Raw genomic sequence first — 17359 nt, forward strand, 5'->3', positions numbered from 1 at the left:
CGAAGTCAACAATACCGCATGTGCGCAGACGGGAATGTTTTTTCTTGGTCACTGCGCATAACCATTGTTGCTCCATTCCTCGCAACTGAACTAAGAAAGTGTCGGCATGAAGTTTTCGTTTAGGAAAAGAGTGAGGGGCAGAAGATGAGTTTTCATGGCTGCGAACATTTAAATAGCTTTAAAGCAGTCAACGGTACCCGATCATTCCATATAATCTACTCTTACTTCATAGCGTGTTCCTCTGCCGAGGCACGCCGAGTGAAGGTAAGGAAACGATACCACGAATATTCAAATAAAAAAGTGAAGATAAAAGATAATGTGGTATCGAGTAATACTGCATTTAACCTGGGTATATAGTATTTGCACAACACATATGTGTGTGCATTTATAGTCACTTCTAATTGGGAGCTAACTTCGGATGCATGTGTTAAAAATTCCCTACCTCCAGCTCTGCAGCTGGTACAGAACATTATCCAGTAAGGTAGAATTTCAAGAACATCAACAAGCTTAAGTAACGTGCAAAACACAGTAAATATGATAGACTTCAACATCGAATTTATTAGTATTCAGTGGCGTAGGAAGGGAAGATGCTTAGCTTTTTTTTTCTTTTTTTGGTTGGGGGGAGAGGGCAAACTGACAGTCACATTCTTGGCTCTTCAGTATCTTTTATGAGGGGGCGGCTGCCCCCTTGTTTCCTACGCCACTGATATTGCAAATATTTTTACATACAATCTTACAGAGATCAAAATCACACCACATATACTATATCTACAGTCCTACATAATAAGTTTATTTTTAAAATATACCATAGTATCAGTAAAGAAACATTTACTGTCAGTGTTTCTTCCAGGCAAGGTCATGTTTCTGCCACACTTGTCGTCAGCAGTGTCTTCGTATCCATGCCTGCTTGTCCTGTGTCTACTTTGGATGCTACAGTGACATGCATATCCAAAACCATGCCAAGACTAAAAAGCATAGCCTGTGTAAGCAGAGTATTTAGAACTGGTTTTATGTATCATTGTACGTATTATACACATTTGATTTGCGGGTGGTAAGTTATCACTATGAAATTACTATGCGAGATTTTTGATTACTTGATTTTGCATTCATTTTATGGGTATATCATATACCAGTTTACTTGATATTAAGTATTTATTCATTCCCTGAGCTTCACCACTTATTTGTATCAGCCCATAAAATCTCTTTAGCAGTGGATTCTGATGGACATGCAGCAATCACAGTGCCTCTGTTCTGAAACAAAAGAAAAAATAAATAAGACAGAGGTTAAAGGGATAAAACTTATCAGATAATTCAGGGATCATTCTTTTAGAGTACTGGCCCTTTACTTCTAATTAGCATAATAAAGGTTTTAACTTTGAAAACCAACTGTGAATTCCACATGATGTGGCCTCATTTTTGGTGTTGTGCGGGTTATCAATTACATTATAGATTCGTAAAATCAAGTGAGCTTAAGAATAAAATTAAGAATGGAAGTAATTACAATTTAAATGTGATACTTTTATCTTACACTTAATAATTGAGTTCTTTTTGTTTAATTAACTGATTTAAAACTAGTGGATTAACTCTGGACATGTTGTAATTGAGCTTGCTGAAGTCACTACACAGCCACCATACTACTCATAATTCCATGTAAACCTGTACGGAACAGTAAAAGACTGACACCGATCTCCCCGCTTTGAAATTTAAAAACAAGGCCATTCATGAAAATAAAATGCATGCAATGTTGACAATATATAAAAATAAGAAAATATAGTAGCATTCAAAGTACAGTATAATCTTACAAGTGGCAGTATTGCAAGAGGTGAATAGTCTGGTGGTTACAGCAATGTTTACCAAACCTAAAGTCTGCACACTAGCCCATATACCCATATAAGGCAACATGCTTCCCTTGTAATTGACCCATCTGTGGGATAGGTACCTGACTTCTTAGAGGTTTAGGGAAGGTAGGACAGCAAAGTAGATAAGATGAGCACCACCCTCACAAAAAGCAAAATCTCACCACCCTGACAAAAAACTTGGCCCAAGAGAGGTATGTGTCCCGAACACTTCATTTCCCAATGACAATAAAGTCATGAGACAACTTTTGCCTTTAAAAAAAAATAATTGGTCAGTTTCAAGCAAATCCAGCCGTGTTCTGTCCATTAGTTTTTATAGATCAGTAGTTTAAATCATATGCATCATGACGTTGTTTGCCTTTCTTGACCTGCACTTTTCTATACTCTCTTTCACATGCATATATTACAAGTAAATCATGAAAACATTTTATGAATATAAAAGTATTCAGTTATTTAAAAGGTCTTTTATTTGGATTGGTATAAATCATGTTTCTTGACTCTACAGTTGTATAGACATAGATTACTGAATAGCTTGTAGAAGTGTGGCAGCCTTACAGAATGCCTCTGCTTGCAAAAGATTCAGAGTACGGGGTGAGAAACTAGCATAGAACAGGAAAGGATGTGAGCTGCATTTGTATGTACATGTTCACTTGCTAACGTGTACATACACATAATATGTACCTACCAAATCAAAACTCCTGGGAAAATATGTACTTAAATTAACTGGTAATACATACTCATGCAAAACAATCAGGGTCATCCATACAGTGCAATGTGGTTTTAAAAGGCTTGATCAAAACTGTTCTTGATTTTAGGCTTCCCACTACCCCTATCACCCACAAATCTCAGTTAAAAGTATTGTGAGTCTTGTCCACCAGAACAAAAAAAAAAGACCCACAGCATTTATTACTATTATCATTACCTTTAACTGTGATGTCATGTTTTTATGCCTGTGAAAGTGTCACTGACATCTGGTAAAGTGTAATAATGAAATAACACTTTTTTGTCTAGTTTCTAACATAATGTCATACACAGTGAGAAATCCTTTACATTTTCAGAGCTCATAGGGAAATTTATATGATTTGGATCTCTCTCTTAGTCGTACGAGATTAAACACATTTTTGCGTGATGGAAAACACTGAAAAAATACAAAATTTGTCATTTATTTTTAAGTCAATACAGAAAGCAGTCATACATTATATTTTACCTTCACGGGCATTTTGTTATATAATATAAACCAACCTTTGGACTAAAATTTAAATTATCATTTATAACTTTGCAGTTATCAAATCAATTAAAAAGTCATAGAATTCATAGAAATTTATAAGCATGTATTTTACAAGATTGGCTTGCTATGAGTATAAGACAGCAGATAATGACCAGATATATTGTATTAATTTTTTTTTCATTTATTCACATTTTCAGTATAACTTTTTACAGCTTTATTTTGAAAGCAACCTTTCTTACAACTGTTTAAACATCAACATATCAAGTTCTAAAAAGTTATCTCACTGATTTTGCTTTTCATCAAACAAGCAGATGATCTGTTTGTTTCAGCTGTTGACCTGAAATGTGGGACAGTGTTTTGTGTTATCTGCAATGACTTCGTCTATGATGAAGAGTTGGAACGAATTGCAAAAAAACAAAATCAGGCTGCAGCATTGTCATTGGGTAATTTGTCCTGCTGTCATATAATAAGCTTAGTCTCATGTCTTTATACTTTTGTGTACTTTGGCAAAACTGTCATGTACATTCGTATCTTTTACAAGACTCTTAAGATGTAAAATGGCTGTGGTTTGCCTGATTGTAAGGCTTCACAGATGCTAACTACATTTTACATCCTTTTCAGAACTGGATAAATGCTCTTAGAAATGCTTTTTGGAAAAGAGAGAAAACAAATGTAGGAAATCCTACTCCTGATTGTTGTCATTATGTGCATTGCTTTTATGTCTTTAAACCAGGATAGTGCAAGGATGAATAGAATACAAAATTTTTGTTGCACCATTACATCCAGAAACGGTCATATGAAATTAAAAGATATGAGGCATTTAACCATTTTGTCAGATTCTGTCGTCTTTGTGTGCTGCTTACTCTTTTTCAGACTAGTCTCCCGTTTTGCAGCCCAGTGGCGCAACAGTTAGCGCCTGTCACCAATACAGTGAAGGTTGGCAGTCCTGGGTTCAGCTCTCGTCTCAGGCATGCTGTTCTTTCTCTGTATGTGGCATCTGTTTACAGGGCTGGCTGCCTTCCCATGATATAGCGTTAGTTGTTGTCTACGTGTAAAACACTAATTATCCCCCATGCGTCCCCTTCCCCCCAGTCTCCTGTTTTCACATGTATTTCAGTCTTTAAGTATTTAATATCGGAGGTCATATTCAGATTATTCATAACGGACTCTAGTGACCCAGATGGTAACTTGTGGATGTTTTGGGAAGGGAACTCAATGCTTTCATTTCCAGCTTTTTCAGAAGATGACATTCTTCATCCTGAAGAAGTATTCTAGAAAATACCAGCACCCTAATTTTAAATTTTTTTAAATTCAAACATTTTATCACAAAAAAACAACACTCTCTGTTTTCTGCATTTGAGAAAAGTACTTACAATATCTGATGGTGATATTGGTATTGTAAATAGATATGGTGTATGGTGATAATTGTGAGAAGATTGAGGGACAACTCATTTATTTGAAATTGTTGCAGGAACACATTTATACATTGAGTAAAAGGTTGCCTCTTCTCCCTTCCCAATCTTTTTACTTATAGTTTAAATTTAGATGTTAAGGTTCAGATGCCTGATGTTCTCGTTGTGGCAGCTGAGTTTTTTTAAACAGCTGGACAGAAATGTTTTACTGGCCACAATGACCACCATCTTTTATGGTCTTTTATTACTTCAATCTTTGAGCAGGAATCAAGCGACAGTTTGCTCCTTGGGAACCCGACCAGGATGAAATTGAAATCCTGCGGAGAAACCCAAAGAGAAGAAGGGTGTCAGAAAATTCTCATATAGGTAATTCTCTTTAAACTGATGATTAAATTTTTTTATTTCAGTTTTTACACTTGATTATCTTGAACATTCAGCTTTTGTAAAATGTTCCAAACACTGAAACATAACTAACTGCTAGAGAGGTGATGAGGGAGGACTTTTTCTACCATGGACTTTTTTATGCAGCAAAGTTCCATGATGATTTTTATAAAACCTGCTTACAATGCATACCTCATTTTAAGCACTGCTTTTGTTTGTTTTATTTATCGTTTTTAAGGATTTTATTCCATATTTGAAAGAGAATCTGGAGAAGATGGCTTTGATAAGATTTTCTGCTTTGTTTCAGGTTTGCGGGGTCTTATCAACCTAGGCAACACCTGTTTTATGAACTGTATACTCCAGTCACTGACACATACTCCCATATTGAGGGACTACTTTCTTTCTGACCAACATCGCTGCCACATGACTGAAGACCCACAGCAGTGCTTGGTCTGTGAGATGGGGCGCCTCTTTCAAGAGGTATAAGCAGTCATGATAAATTCAGAACATCTTTCTAATATATTCTTAGCCAAAACAATGCCTCTAAAAGCATCGTGATATGTTAGAAATAGTAAAGGTTGTTCTCATGCAAGACTATGTTTCAGAATAACATAGGTATGACTCTTTTCACTTACTTGAAAAATGTAATTAATAACTTATGATTTTGCAAGTAATGCAAGTTTAAAGAGAACTTTGGTCAGGATACAAACTAAGATACGGTTTTCACAGTTCTACTCGGGTGTAAGAACACCATATATCCCCTACAAGCTCCTGCATCTGGTGTGGACTAATGCTCGACACTTAGCTGGCTATGAGCAGCAGGATGCTCATGAGTTCCTCATAGCAGCATTGGATGTGTTGCATCGCCACTGTCAGGGTCAGCATTTACCAAAGCTATAGAAATATTTGTATTTACCATGCTTTTTTTAAGTTTGTCTTTTCAGTCTTTGAAGTATAAATAATAATACATACACATATTACAAAATACAAAATTACATGTACATCAATTAACACTTCTGTAATCAATTGACTTTAAAAAGCAAGCACTTAGCCTAATTGTGTCCGTTTTGATGAAGGAGAGAAAGCATTGAGAGAGACACTATACCTAAAGGAAAAATTTGTAGTTGAAGAGAACTTTACATTAGGGCTTACAAATCCAAAAAGTATTTTAAATCTACTAAAAATCAAAGCATAAATATTGTAGTATGTGATTGAAGCTTGATATCCAGCGGTTTTGTTTCTTTAACATATATCAGGGCTATATCTCATGCAGAGGACCTTGAATATTTTGAAAGACATTAACTACTAAAATTCTTTAAAGTTGAAAGATCTCTTTTGTTAGCTAATCTTCAGTATCCATCTAATGTATGAAGTTGGTAGACTAGATGCTGCAAAAGGGTTAATTTTAAGACCTACATCTAATAGTTTAACAGAGATCTTTTTGATTATAGCATTATTATTTCCAGGGACAAATGGAGTGAGCTATGGTAACCCACACCACTGCAACTGCATCATTGACCAAATATTTACGGGTGGTTTACAGTCTGATGTTACCTGTAAACAGTGCAAGTAAGTGAAGAACTGTAGCTTGTCTGTGTCGGTCCTTAATATTTTTAAAATTATGTTGTACTTGAAGTGACTTCTGGGGAAAAAAAAAGTGCATGAATAGACGTGCTGTTCAGCAAGAATAAATATAGGTACTGGCACACTATGTTTCCCATCAGGAATAGAAAAATCATTTTTGAATCACTGTAAAAAAACAGCAGAATATCCATACTTTATATGAGATTATTTATGCATATTTTATGAAGATAAATGGGGCTGGATAGGACACCCTGTGAAACCAGCTGACACCATTGGTAGGCAGGCACTTGACTCAAACCCTCAGGGGAAGAGGAGAGTTGGCAGACAAAAGCAGAAGTGGAAAAGAGCAGTAGAGAGTGAAGCAAAAGATGTTTGAACCACATGGGTCCAACTGAGGGGGGATGCACAAAACCAGGTCCACTGTCGAGGTGTTTTTGTGGCCCTATGCTCCTCGAGGAGTAACAAAGAATAAACATCATGTGACAATTTATAAAATATTAATGTTTTTAAACTTAATTTAGTGTGCCAGTGCCTAATAAATGCTGATGCTGTTCTGACACAAGTTAAAGCAGGAAAGTGTATCACTTTAGTGTGCATGAGATTATATTGTTTACATACATCACTACGTGTTGTTTACTTGATTAGCTGGTAGTTTGAATTTTCTCCACTAATTAAAGAAATTGCAATGTAATTTATTATTTGACACCAATGGCAGGTCAAACTCAAGGTAAAATTCCATTGTTTAATTTTTAAAAAATGTTACTTCAGATTGAATGGCTCATTTGACCAATTCTGATGATGGGGAATAGGGTCAAGGTGGGGGTGGGAAGTTGTCAAGTGGGAAATTGTAATCCTCCTTGACAGGGTCTATAGCATTAAGAATTGTAGAACTTGTTTGTACATTTCTAAAATTATATTGATTAGCAGTGTTAACTTATGCATTTAGTACAAGAAACAAATCAATGGCTGATAATTTTTATTTCTTATCTGTCTCAGTAATGTTTCAACAACGATTGACCCTATATGGGACATTTCACTGGACCTTGGGCCAGGACCTGGGCCATCCCCATCATGTGCTGCTGCCGCCGCTGCTGCTGCTGCTGCAGCCAACAGTGCCACATCAACTGCTGCCACTGCAACTGCCACAGCTGGAGTGGAAGCTGGTGGTGTGTCTGTTGGCAATACAGCATCTGCTGTCTCTGACAGTACCACAACTGCTAATCTCTCGCCTGCCTCAGGTGGGCTATTGGTGAATTACAAATTTGCCAAATTCTTACCTGACTGGGTTTACTGACCTCCGTCATGAAGGGCACAAAAAGTCTTAACGTTAAAGATTGTTTGCTCTCTAGGTAATGGGAAGCTGGGTGGGGGTAGTTTGATCAATCAGTCATTCTTTATTGTCTGTATCAGTCTTAATCCAGGACAGAAATTTTTCATTTGCTCACAAAATAAATTATACATGTGAACATAACGTACTGTGTTTGTATATATATAAATAATATGTATATGATTACTGCTGGCACGAAGGACCTCTTGTAGGCAGCTTTCCATGCACGTGGCAATCTGATATCTATATAATTTTAATCCATCTTAGAATGATAGGTTATTTCCTATAAGCATGTGTCTTAGGAGGGATTTCAAGATGAATGTAACATTGTAAGCTATGTCATTACCAAATGTTATGTTTATGTGTATTGTGTGTAGCAGTCAGATTCTGATCATACAATGATGTTAACTGCCAGATTTTTAAAATTCAATAGCATAAAGTGTTTGTTAGTTACTTGACCCCCTTGGGCAATGCAGATTAATTGGTGATGTACCATCTTCATATATAACAACTAAAGTGGATTTTTTTCCCACAGGTTTTACAAATAGCCCAAGCAACTATGAACCTACCTCACTCACTGAATGCTTAAAGAGGTAGGTTAGATCCATGTATGTGCATGTCAAGGATGGAGTGGGGGGGAGGAGTTGTTGGAGAAGACGTGCTACAAGTTAGTGCGATTCTTTAAGGTCTACATTTGTTTAAAGTATCTTGCATAAATAGTAACTTTATACTGTTGGCGATGCCAGCACAAGCTTTGTTTCTTTCTTTCGTGATTTATTTTGTTTTGTTTTATCATCAGATTTACACGTCCAGAGCACTTGGGCAATTCGGCCAAAATCAAGTGCAGCAACTGCCACAGTTACCAAGAGTCCACAAAGCAGCTGACCTTGAAGAAGTCACCCATAGTGGCGTGTTTCCATCTCAAGGTTGGTGTGCACAGACAAGCTTATCAGCCATGTTTCTAGCATCATCATCATTATTATTACTAGTACTCTGATTATTGTGAAGGAAGCACCATAACCTGATGGTTTGTGAGGTCGACCAGTTTGAGACTTGCCTAGGTTGTGATGGAAAGGTCCTACTGTTCACATTCTAGATTTTTTGCCGATCCCTAAAAATAAAAGGTTGTAGAAAGAGTTCTACAATGTACCACGCCCTAACCACAGTGAACTACTTACGGTTAACAAGCAGGTTACAGGACTCTTTACTCCTCACCCCCTTGTTTTTTAAGCTTTATAGTACGTGCACATTGGATATGTCACATGTCATTGGGCTGAATAGTTGGTGACTCACAAGCTGACCTTGACTGAAGCACGAATTTAAAATACAACGACCACAAATGAATTTGTTAAAGTGTATGTTTTAAACTACCCTAGTTGAATATTTAATTATGTAGCTTAAATGTTCATCCAAAAAAGTCAGAGAAATAAATCAAGTAATTTTAGAGATTTGTTTCAAGGATTGGGTTTATTGCATGTTTGTAATTTATTTTTTTAATTATTATTTCAGAGGTTTGAGCATTCCACAGGCTATCACAAAAAGATCTCAACCTATGTATCATTCCCTGAGGAGCTGGACATGACTCCCTTCATGTCCTCCTCTCGAAACAACAGTAACGGTTACACTAACCAAATTGTACGTGAGTCAGCCATCGGCCTTTCCTGTGATAACAAGTAAGGCAATTTTTTATTTCCTTGACTTTTAGATTTAAGTTTTTACAAACAAAAATGTTTATATTTTGGTTAGTAGAGTGGGAAGAAAGCAAGATCTTGCAAAAGCTTTCAGGAATTAAGTGTTGAGTAAATACTTTTTTGCCCTTTAAATATTATCTCTTAAAAGTAAAGCTTTCAAGAAGTAAAAGCAGTCTTTAGAGAGATAGTTTTATTACAGATTGATATTTTAGCATAAAGGAATCTGCCTGTTGGTCAGTGATCATCATGAAATGAGGCGCTTCATTGCAATGCCAAATGCCAAATAAGCATGCCAACAACAAAGTTGGATGTTTGTCAAATGCTGCTTACATCATGCTTTCTTTATAAAAATAATTATTTTTAATGTTACTTAATTTTTAAGATATCTATTTTTTCCTGCCACACTGGTTTTTAAATAGGAGTCCATAATGACATAATATTATTTTATTTGTATAAAATTTTCTGCATACATTTTCTCTGCCATCTATTCTGCCTAAAGGTGATTGCCTTTTCTTTTTTGGAGGTACTCCCTATTTGCCGTTGTGAACCACAGTGGCACAATAGAATCAGGTCACTACACCTGCTTCATTCGCTCACACAAAAACCAGTGGTTCAAGTGCGAGGATCACATCATCACCCGAGCAACAGCTGGCGAGGTGCTCAATAGTGAAGGGTATGGCTTTGATGCCTGCACCATTTCTTTCTGTGATGACATGATCTAGCTTTTTAGTAATATTTCTAAAAAAAAGCCTTTTTTGTTCATTCCCCTCCCCACTCCCTTTTTTTGCTTCATCTTCAAGTGGGTTTTGACTATTAATCATGAAATGGGTTGTAGTGATCTAAATTGTCATCATTTACAAAGATTTTTTTTATTATTATTTACTGTGGTATTCTAGGGAATTTTGGTGAGACTTAATATAAGTTGTGAGAAATTATTCCTTAATATGCCTTAAGTCATTTGGGACATTAGTGATTATTTCCCCTGCTTTGGGCCAATGCATCAATCTTTTAGTAATTATGTATAAACAACTTTGCTTACTGCACTGAGTAGAGAGATGGAGATTTGTGGAATCTTCAGTTACCCTTCTTATTTAAAGGTAAAATAAGCTGAATGTATGCAAGCTGACAAAGGAGAGATACTCAGGCAGTAAAAGTGAAATCTATTCATTCATCTTTCCCCAGTGCATGTTATTACAGTTGAGAGAGATTGTGATCAAAAGCAATAGCTTGAGGACCATTAGAAGTAGCAGTGAATTTTAAAGGAAATGAAACTCAGACTGTGTTCCGTTACATTAAGAATGAACTATAATGCAACCATGTATTTTTTTTTTTTTTTGTAAGAATGAAGTGGGGGGGGGGGTGTGAGAGAGAGAGATGCACTCACTGTATCATTAAAATATTTTCATAGTCATGGCAAAGAAAAAAAAACTCAAACTTTTAAAAAGTGTGAAGCTTATTATTTCCCTTTTTTTTCAGTTATTTGCTGTTCTACCACAAACAACTACTAGAGTATACATAATACTTGGCAGAGACAATCCAACAGATGATGATATATACCTCCTCTTTGCGGGACCTCATTACTGCTTAGACCACATCACCACAGCAAAAGAAGACATTCTGGAAAAGAAAGTTACAGTTGTCCTTGTGTGAGGGTTTGTGTTGTTTTTAGGGGGAGGGGAATGAGAATTTGGTTTGCATATTTGCCTAAAGGCAGGGGAGCTGGTAAAAGTTTCAAACAACTTGGTTCAGTACCTGATTCATACATAATTCTTTGTAGAAACTGTTTTTCATTCATTGTAAATAGCTCTCTGTGTTTACTTTCATGAAATGGTTTTATTTTTGAAAGTTGTGAGGTAAAATCTGTTGATGTAATTTAAGTCTACTTATATAAAACCTGTGGTGCTTTGCTGGGAAAGCAAAGATGGTTATGCATGGTGGGGCTTGCGAGTGAAAGTGGGAGGAGAAAAGAATGTGTGTTTGCAAATTTGCCAATCAGTCATGGCAAACCTCCTAGACATCCACTGATCAATTGTCTTTACAGACCTGTTGTCACTAAGATGGATGATAGCAGGCTGCTGCATTTACTGGTGTCTTTTGGTTATGTGTCAGTGTTCTTCACCTTTGACAGAGTATGTGATCTGAAGCTGAAGGGAACAAATTGGCATGCTCTCTGTTAAATTGCTCAATATGAATTGCAAATCAACATCTTCACAAACAGAAGGATATGGGTTTGTAATCAGCATTAAATTTGTGCATCATTACTTTCTCTTCCTCATCCTGTACTCATTCTCAGTGCAGTTTTTGTTTCTGCGTGAATGAACATCGTTTACTTGTGACAGCTTCTTTATTGAACAAATCAAAATGTTGTTCCCACATTCGTGATAGTAGTAGAGATTGGGAGACCCTGATAGAATAGTACTATGAAAACAGAGAACAGTAGAAAGGATTTTCAAGAGCACTCTAGAAAGCTTGTTCACCATGAAAGCTAAATTTTAGAGCAGTCCTCTTGTTTGAAGAAAGGGTAGGCACTAGAAAGTGTTGTGCAAACTTTCTGCTGAATACTTCATTTGCCAAGTGATGAACGTAAGAGACTGCTACACAATGCTATTTTAAGGGTGTAGTTTGACCTAATTAAATGACAATTAAAGCTTCATATTTTCTCTGTATTAAGACTTGCACAAAAATGTGATACTTGGTAGACAAAGGCACAATCCTTTGCCTGGATGAATTTTTTTTTTTGATTGGGTAGAAGCTGTCGGGTGGAGTGCTCAGTAAGTTATGGTCTCTTGTGTTGAGTAATTTTCTCTTGTTACTCATCAAGTTTTTTTGCATAGAAAAGTGATTTGGAGAGCCAAACTAAGTAATAAGAGACCAAGCTTCAGTACAAAAATTCATGAAATTTTTGAAATAGCTGTTCAAATCATGATGGAAGGTTTTTCAACATGCAAGATATAAAAGGAGATATAGAGCTAGCCACATTTAATTTTTCAGATAGTAGTAACTTTTATTGCTTGAGTAAATTATTTTTATCAGACATGTGTCTTGATTATTTCTTCAAGGCTTTGTTGAATTTCTTTAGAAAAGCTTAGATGATAATCTTAGTACAAGATTAGATATGTCATCTTTTAGGTTTATCTTTAACGTTTAATGGTAATAATTCTACACTATAGTTTTAGCATTCAGTACTGATGTTTCCATAAGTGTTTCGCTTGCTATGTTACAGCAAAGCCGTTTTGTCATCATGATCAGGAATCAGTAGTAATCAGAGTGGTGGGCATGTGTGCTTAAACGCATGCTTGTGTCGGTGCATGTGTTAGCTAATGGTTGGGCCTAATCATTGGTGCTTTCTTTTTTCTTTAATCATAACTGATTGTTCTATTACTAGGTGACGTGGATCATAGAAGCCATTGATTATGTGTTTCAATAGGGCACTTGTATTTATACTTACTGAAAAATTATGAAATGATCTTTTCATTTACCTCTGTCATCATCATGGTCATGTTGATCACTGTCTGGAGGTATGTGTGATAATAGAATTAAAACTGAATACATCATGAATGATATCAGCAGATTAGAGAGATATTCCGCCTTGTCATGACAAAGCTTACACTTCTGTTATTTGCTGAAAACAGGTCAGCCTGTAATGAGGGCTGCAGTTTGAAACAATAATTTCACACCTGCTGTATCCTGTAGTGCTTGCTTGGTTTTTGTTTGCATGTGTATGTTTTTAGGTGAGAGACTGTGTTACGTTTAATGTAGAATGAATTGCTACATTATTGTTTTTTCTGGCCATTTTTTGTGTTTCCCTGTTCAAACTTTTCATTTTTCCTTGCAAGTAGATGTGGGTTGCTGCTGAGTCACTGCACCCCTGCATCTTGCATCCTTGTGGGTCCATGAGCCATGTTCATAGCCGCCCTTTCCTTCTCTTTCTTTCATCCCACCGCTTTGGCCTTCCCTTGCTCTTGCTGTGATTATTTTGGTCTGTAGGACTTCAGGAACAAAACTGCTGATATGTGTGATTTGAAGGACGTTATTTGATACTGTTTTTGTCTTTGTGTGGAAAACCACAGAATTTACTTCATGCAGTAAAATTCCAGTAGAACTGTAAACTCATCCCTTCATTTCTCATTTACCAACAATGTGCAGGCAAACTTTCAGTTAGAATAGCCAACTGGTTGATACTGTGCTGAGTGTTTTTGTTGGTTTTGAGTATGATAGAGTCTAGTCATCCACATCACTGAGATCATTCATATGGGTTACCATCGGCACATCTTGAGCACTTTGTCTGCCTGTTCCAGAAGAGTTACCACTCAGCAGGAAAAATGTAATAATCTTTGTTTCCAGATATAGTTGGAGCACTTAAGAGTATTTCAAGGGAGACTGATGGATGACTTCATAGATACCTCTCAGTTTTAAAAAATGTGTTTTCTTCTGCACTGGTAAGCTATTAAAGAAGGTTCTACTGGCAATTGTGGAGTTGATACAGAACTGCAAGTTAGTTTGTAATTATTTATTCTAAGCCCAAACCCACTTTGATGCTTTCAGTTATTATATATGTCCTGTCCATTGTGTGAAACAAAACAGCTGTATCATCATGAGGTGCAGATAAAATGTTAGAAGGTTGATTGTCTAGCTCTCTCTTTTTAGTGGATATGTGTGTGTGTGTGCATGCGTGCGCATAATCTGCACTTGTTTGTGTGTATGCATGTGTCGGAACTCATTCAGTAACCTGTAAGTGCACACACTTGGTATCACATTAAAATGTATATTGGCTGCGTTTTTGACCAGAAAAGTGGTCTCTGCACTTGTCAGACAGCAGATTTACCTGATGTTTCATGAGCTATGCTTGTCAGAACAAAGAGTTAATCTTTGCTTATGTGTGGCTAACCTGTCATGTTTTTCAACAGTCTGCTTCATTTCAGAGTATTTTTATGCAGTCTTGCTTGTAGAGTGCCAACCATTTTCATTTGGTAAGCAGAAGTAGAGAAAAGGTGATGAGTTCTCAGGGTCTTCTTCTTTTTTTTTTTTTAAATCCTTGATTTCTGTGGTTATGTTTATTTTGCATACATTTGATCTCCAAACATCCTCTGTGTTTCAGTAAACATATTTTTAAAAATGTATCAATGTGCAGTTTTCAGACTTGTACATATTTTATGTGCATTGTAGCATAAAGGAAGCGCTCTTAACATTACAGTGAACAGTTATTACTGAGAAGTTACTTGCTTAAAAGCAATTTCATAGAAGATGAATTATTGGTTTGGATCTTGCCAATGAAAGCTTTTCTTCTGGTATCTTTGTATATTTTCCAACCTTAAATGAATTGTAGTCAGTAAAGAGAGTCTTTTTTTAAAACTTCCCTTACCATTTTTATAATTGCATTAGGAAACATCATTGTGCTCTAGATGTGTCTCGGGTGTTGCATTTTATGGTGTGCCTAAGAGGTAGTATCATACACAGAGGAGAAGAAAGTGCAAGTTATTTATGACTCATTTTGGAGAAAGTTCACAATTAAATATTTGTGACTGTTGCTGAAAAGGTTATTTATAATTAAGAAATAATGCGTAAATCAAATTCATTTAAAAGAACAAATGAAAGGCATTTTTGTCGTTGAGATTTGTGGTATAAAAACTTGTGAAGAAAAAGGTCAAGTACAAAAAACAACCCACAAGTAAATTAGAATTTTCAAGTTTACAGATAAGAAGAAAACGGCTTCTGATAGGTTGATATAGTAATATGTGTATTATTTTATACTAACAAGGTAAATGTAGACAAAGATTTTTAGCTTGTGAATATATGAAAGTTGTGTGAACATTTTCTAAGAAATGCTTATTACCTGGATCTTTTAATTTTCAGACTGCAGTTTGATATGTGTGACATTTATATGATGATGTGACATAGTTGTGGAGATGTTTGATGTGAAGAACTGCCTAACCATCGATCATTATGTTGCCCTCTTTATTTAGATGGCTTGCATTTCTACAGCCATTTGTTTGCTCTTTGTATCCATACTTACATATGATTAGATCAGTGACAAGTCTGAGAGTAAAAAGGGCATGCTTGTTTACATGTTAATATCAAATTATTTCGTCATCTGGTGTATAATTCATTGTGCTGTGCGCTTGTTATACACATTTCACTCATGAGATATTGTGTTGAAATTGATGGACCGAGGCGTTTGCGAGGGAATCACAATGGTATGATGAACATTTGCAAGGCGACACCTGTGTTATGTACGATCTTGAGTATGTTCATGTTTTGTTATTTTTTTTGTGTGTGGTGTTAATGTGTTTTTCCCAGATCTTACAGAGCTAGAGCCCTGACATGAATGATCATGTGTGAGTGCGAATAAATCATTGTTGTATGCTTGAGAAGATATTTGACTTTGTTTTTTCTTTTGTTAAGACCATTCTTAACTGGGCACTGTGTCGAAGCGTCAAACCTCACATTGGCAGATGTATTGGCACATCATGTTGACTGAAGTTCCAAGGTACAGAACATTCATCTCCGAAACCATTGGTTTCCTGTGACTCTCAAACACAACTTTGCCATGCTTGGACAAACGTTCGACGACATTTGCCCGATTAAAAAGCGCCTAAACCTTGGAACCGGCTATATCTCGTAGATATTGCTTAAATTCATTATAAAACTGAAGCTGTCAACACGTTGAGAACTAAGTGTGTAAAGATCGACAAGCGGCTTTTTTTTTTTAAATAGCCGGAATGAATAAATGATGGATATTTCCTTGCTCTGGATGGGTTTCACACACAGCAAGATGTAGGAAAGAACTATTGAAGCTTTCGTTGACTAAGGACAAGTGATCCCGTGAGAACAGTCTTTTAACAACAGATGATTGTTGGCATTGATATCGGAGGCCGCCAGCTAGGTGAATTAGGCAAACCACATATGCCTCTATTTATATTATTAGTATTATTATTGCCAACACACATTTCAAGTGACGTTTTCGAAAGTTTTCAAACGCTTTGCAAACACGTTTGTGATTTCACTTTTCGGGCAAGCAGTAGCGACGAGCGAATGTCACGTGCTCACCCGCGAGTTTCGGTTTCCCGCCAGCTGTTTCGTGTTGAGAGATGATTAACCTGTGCTATTCCCTGCCCAGACCCCGCCGGGTGTCAAAGAATGAAGATTCTGTCATTGCCGTTTTAGTCTCGACGATTTTCTGCTTGACGAGGCGACAAGCGGCGCTGTTGGAAACTGCAGGGGGGCGGGATCACTCCTTGCCCATCCACGCAATGTCTTTTCAAAACTACACATTCCTGTTTCCTAAATGGAAAATGTTACTATCATTTAGTTTCCAGACTCTAAGTTGTTTCTTGTTGTTTTTTTCATCTGTTTTCCGCATGTTTTCTTATATTTGTTTGCTACATAGTCCCTCATAAGTCTGTCATGTAGAATTATACAAATATCAATAGAAAATGTCTAAATGTAAACTTAGATACAGGATTCCGTATTTCAAAATTCATATTCAACTGAATTTGAAATTTTACAATCGTTCTTAAATTATTCTACTAGTTGTGCTTACTTCTTACTTTATACATCAGTTCTTTCAGGAACACTATTTTACTCTTTGTGCTTTTGATGGAGGTAGGATGGGGTGGGTGGAGGATATCGTTTTATTGTGGTTTTTTTTTTCCCTGGTGCCATGGTATTTGTCCCATGCGGCGTTGTATTTTTTCTTCTTTTTATGGGCAGGACTAAGTAATACACATGAATGCTCTGAAAACTGGGTTTGAATTTTGTTGGGAAAGTATCCTCGTACCAGACGCCCAGGTTTTTTTCCTAGTCCTAATATTTCACGCCGGCTGACCAAGACGACTAAATTACACGAAATACGCCTCGGGCTACGCATGCTCCATCTCTCG

General features: G+C 36.5%; 1 protein-coding gene across 4 annotated transcripts; it reads left to right on the plus strand.

The window, feature by feature from the left end:
- Positions 1-18: 18 nt before the first annotated feature.
- Positions 19-15850, plus strand: LOC112565412 (ubiquitin carboxyl-terminal hydrolase 22-like). 4 transcript variants are annotated; one of them, XM_025240859.1, is made up of 13 exons: positions 19-264; positions 839-983; positions 3414-3527; positions 4761-4862; positions 5185-5357; positions 5607-5754; positions 6344-6446; positions 7458-7699; positions 8324-8381; positions 8588-8714; positions 9298-9461; positions 10003-10135; positions 10956-15850. In XM_025240859.1, exons 1-13 carry the CDS (start codon positions 145-147, stop codon positions 11127-11129), a joined length of 1803 nt encoding a protein of 600 aa, XP_025096644.1. In that variant the 5' UTR covers positions 19-144; the 3' UTR covers positions 11130-15850. The 4 variants fall into 4 exon arrangements, with proteins under 4 accessions (XP_025096644.1, XP_025096651.1, XP_025096662.1 ...); XM_025240866.1 differs by having other exon boundaries at positions 851-983; XM_025240877.1 differs by having other exon boundaries at positions 10003-10152; positions 10956-11139.
- Positions 15851-17359: the final 1509 nt, after the last annotated feature.

Source organism: Pomacea canaliculata, linkage group LG1 (genome assembly GCF_003073045.1).
Source record: "Pomacea canaliculata isolate SZHN2017 linkage group LG1, ASM307304v1, whole genome shotgun sequence".
Taxonomy (NCBI): Eukaryota; Metazoa; Mollusca; class Gastropoda; order Architaenioglossa; family Ampullariidae; genus Pomacea; species Pomacea canaliculata.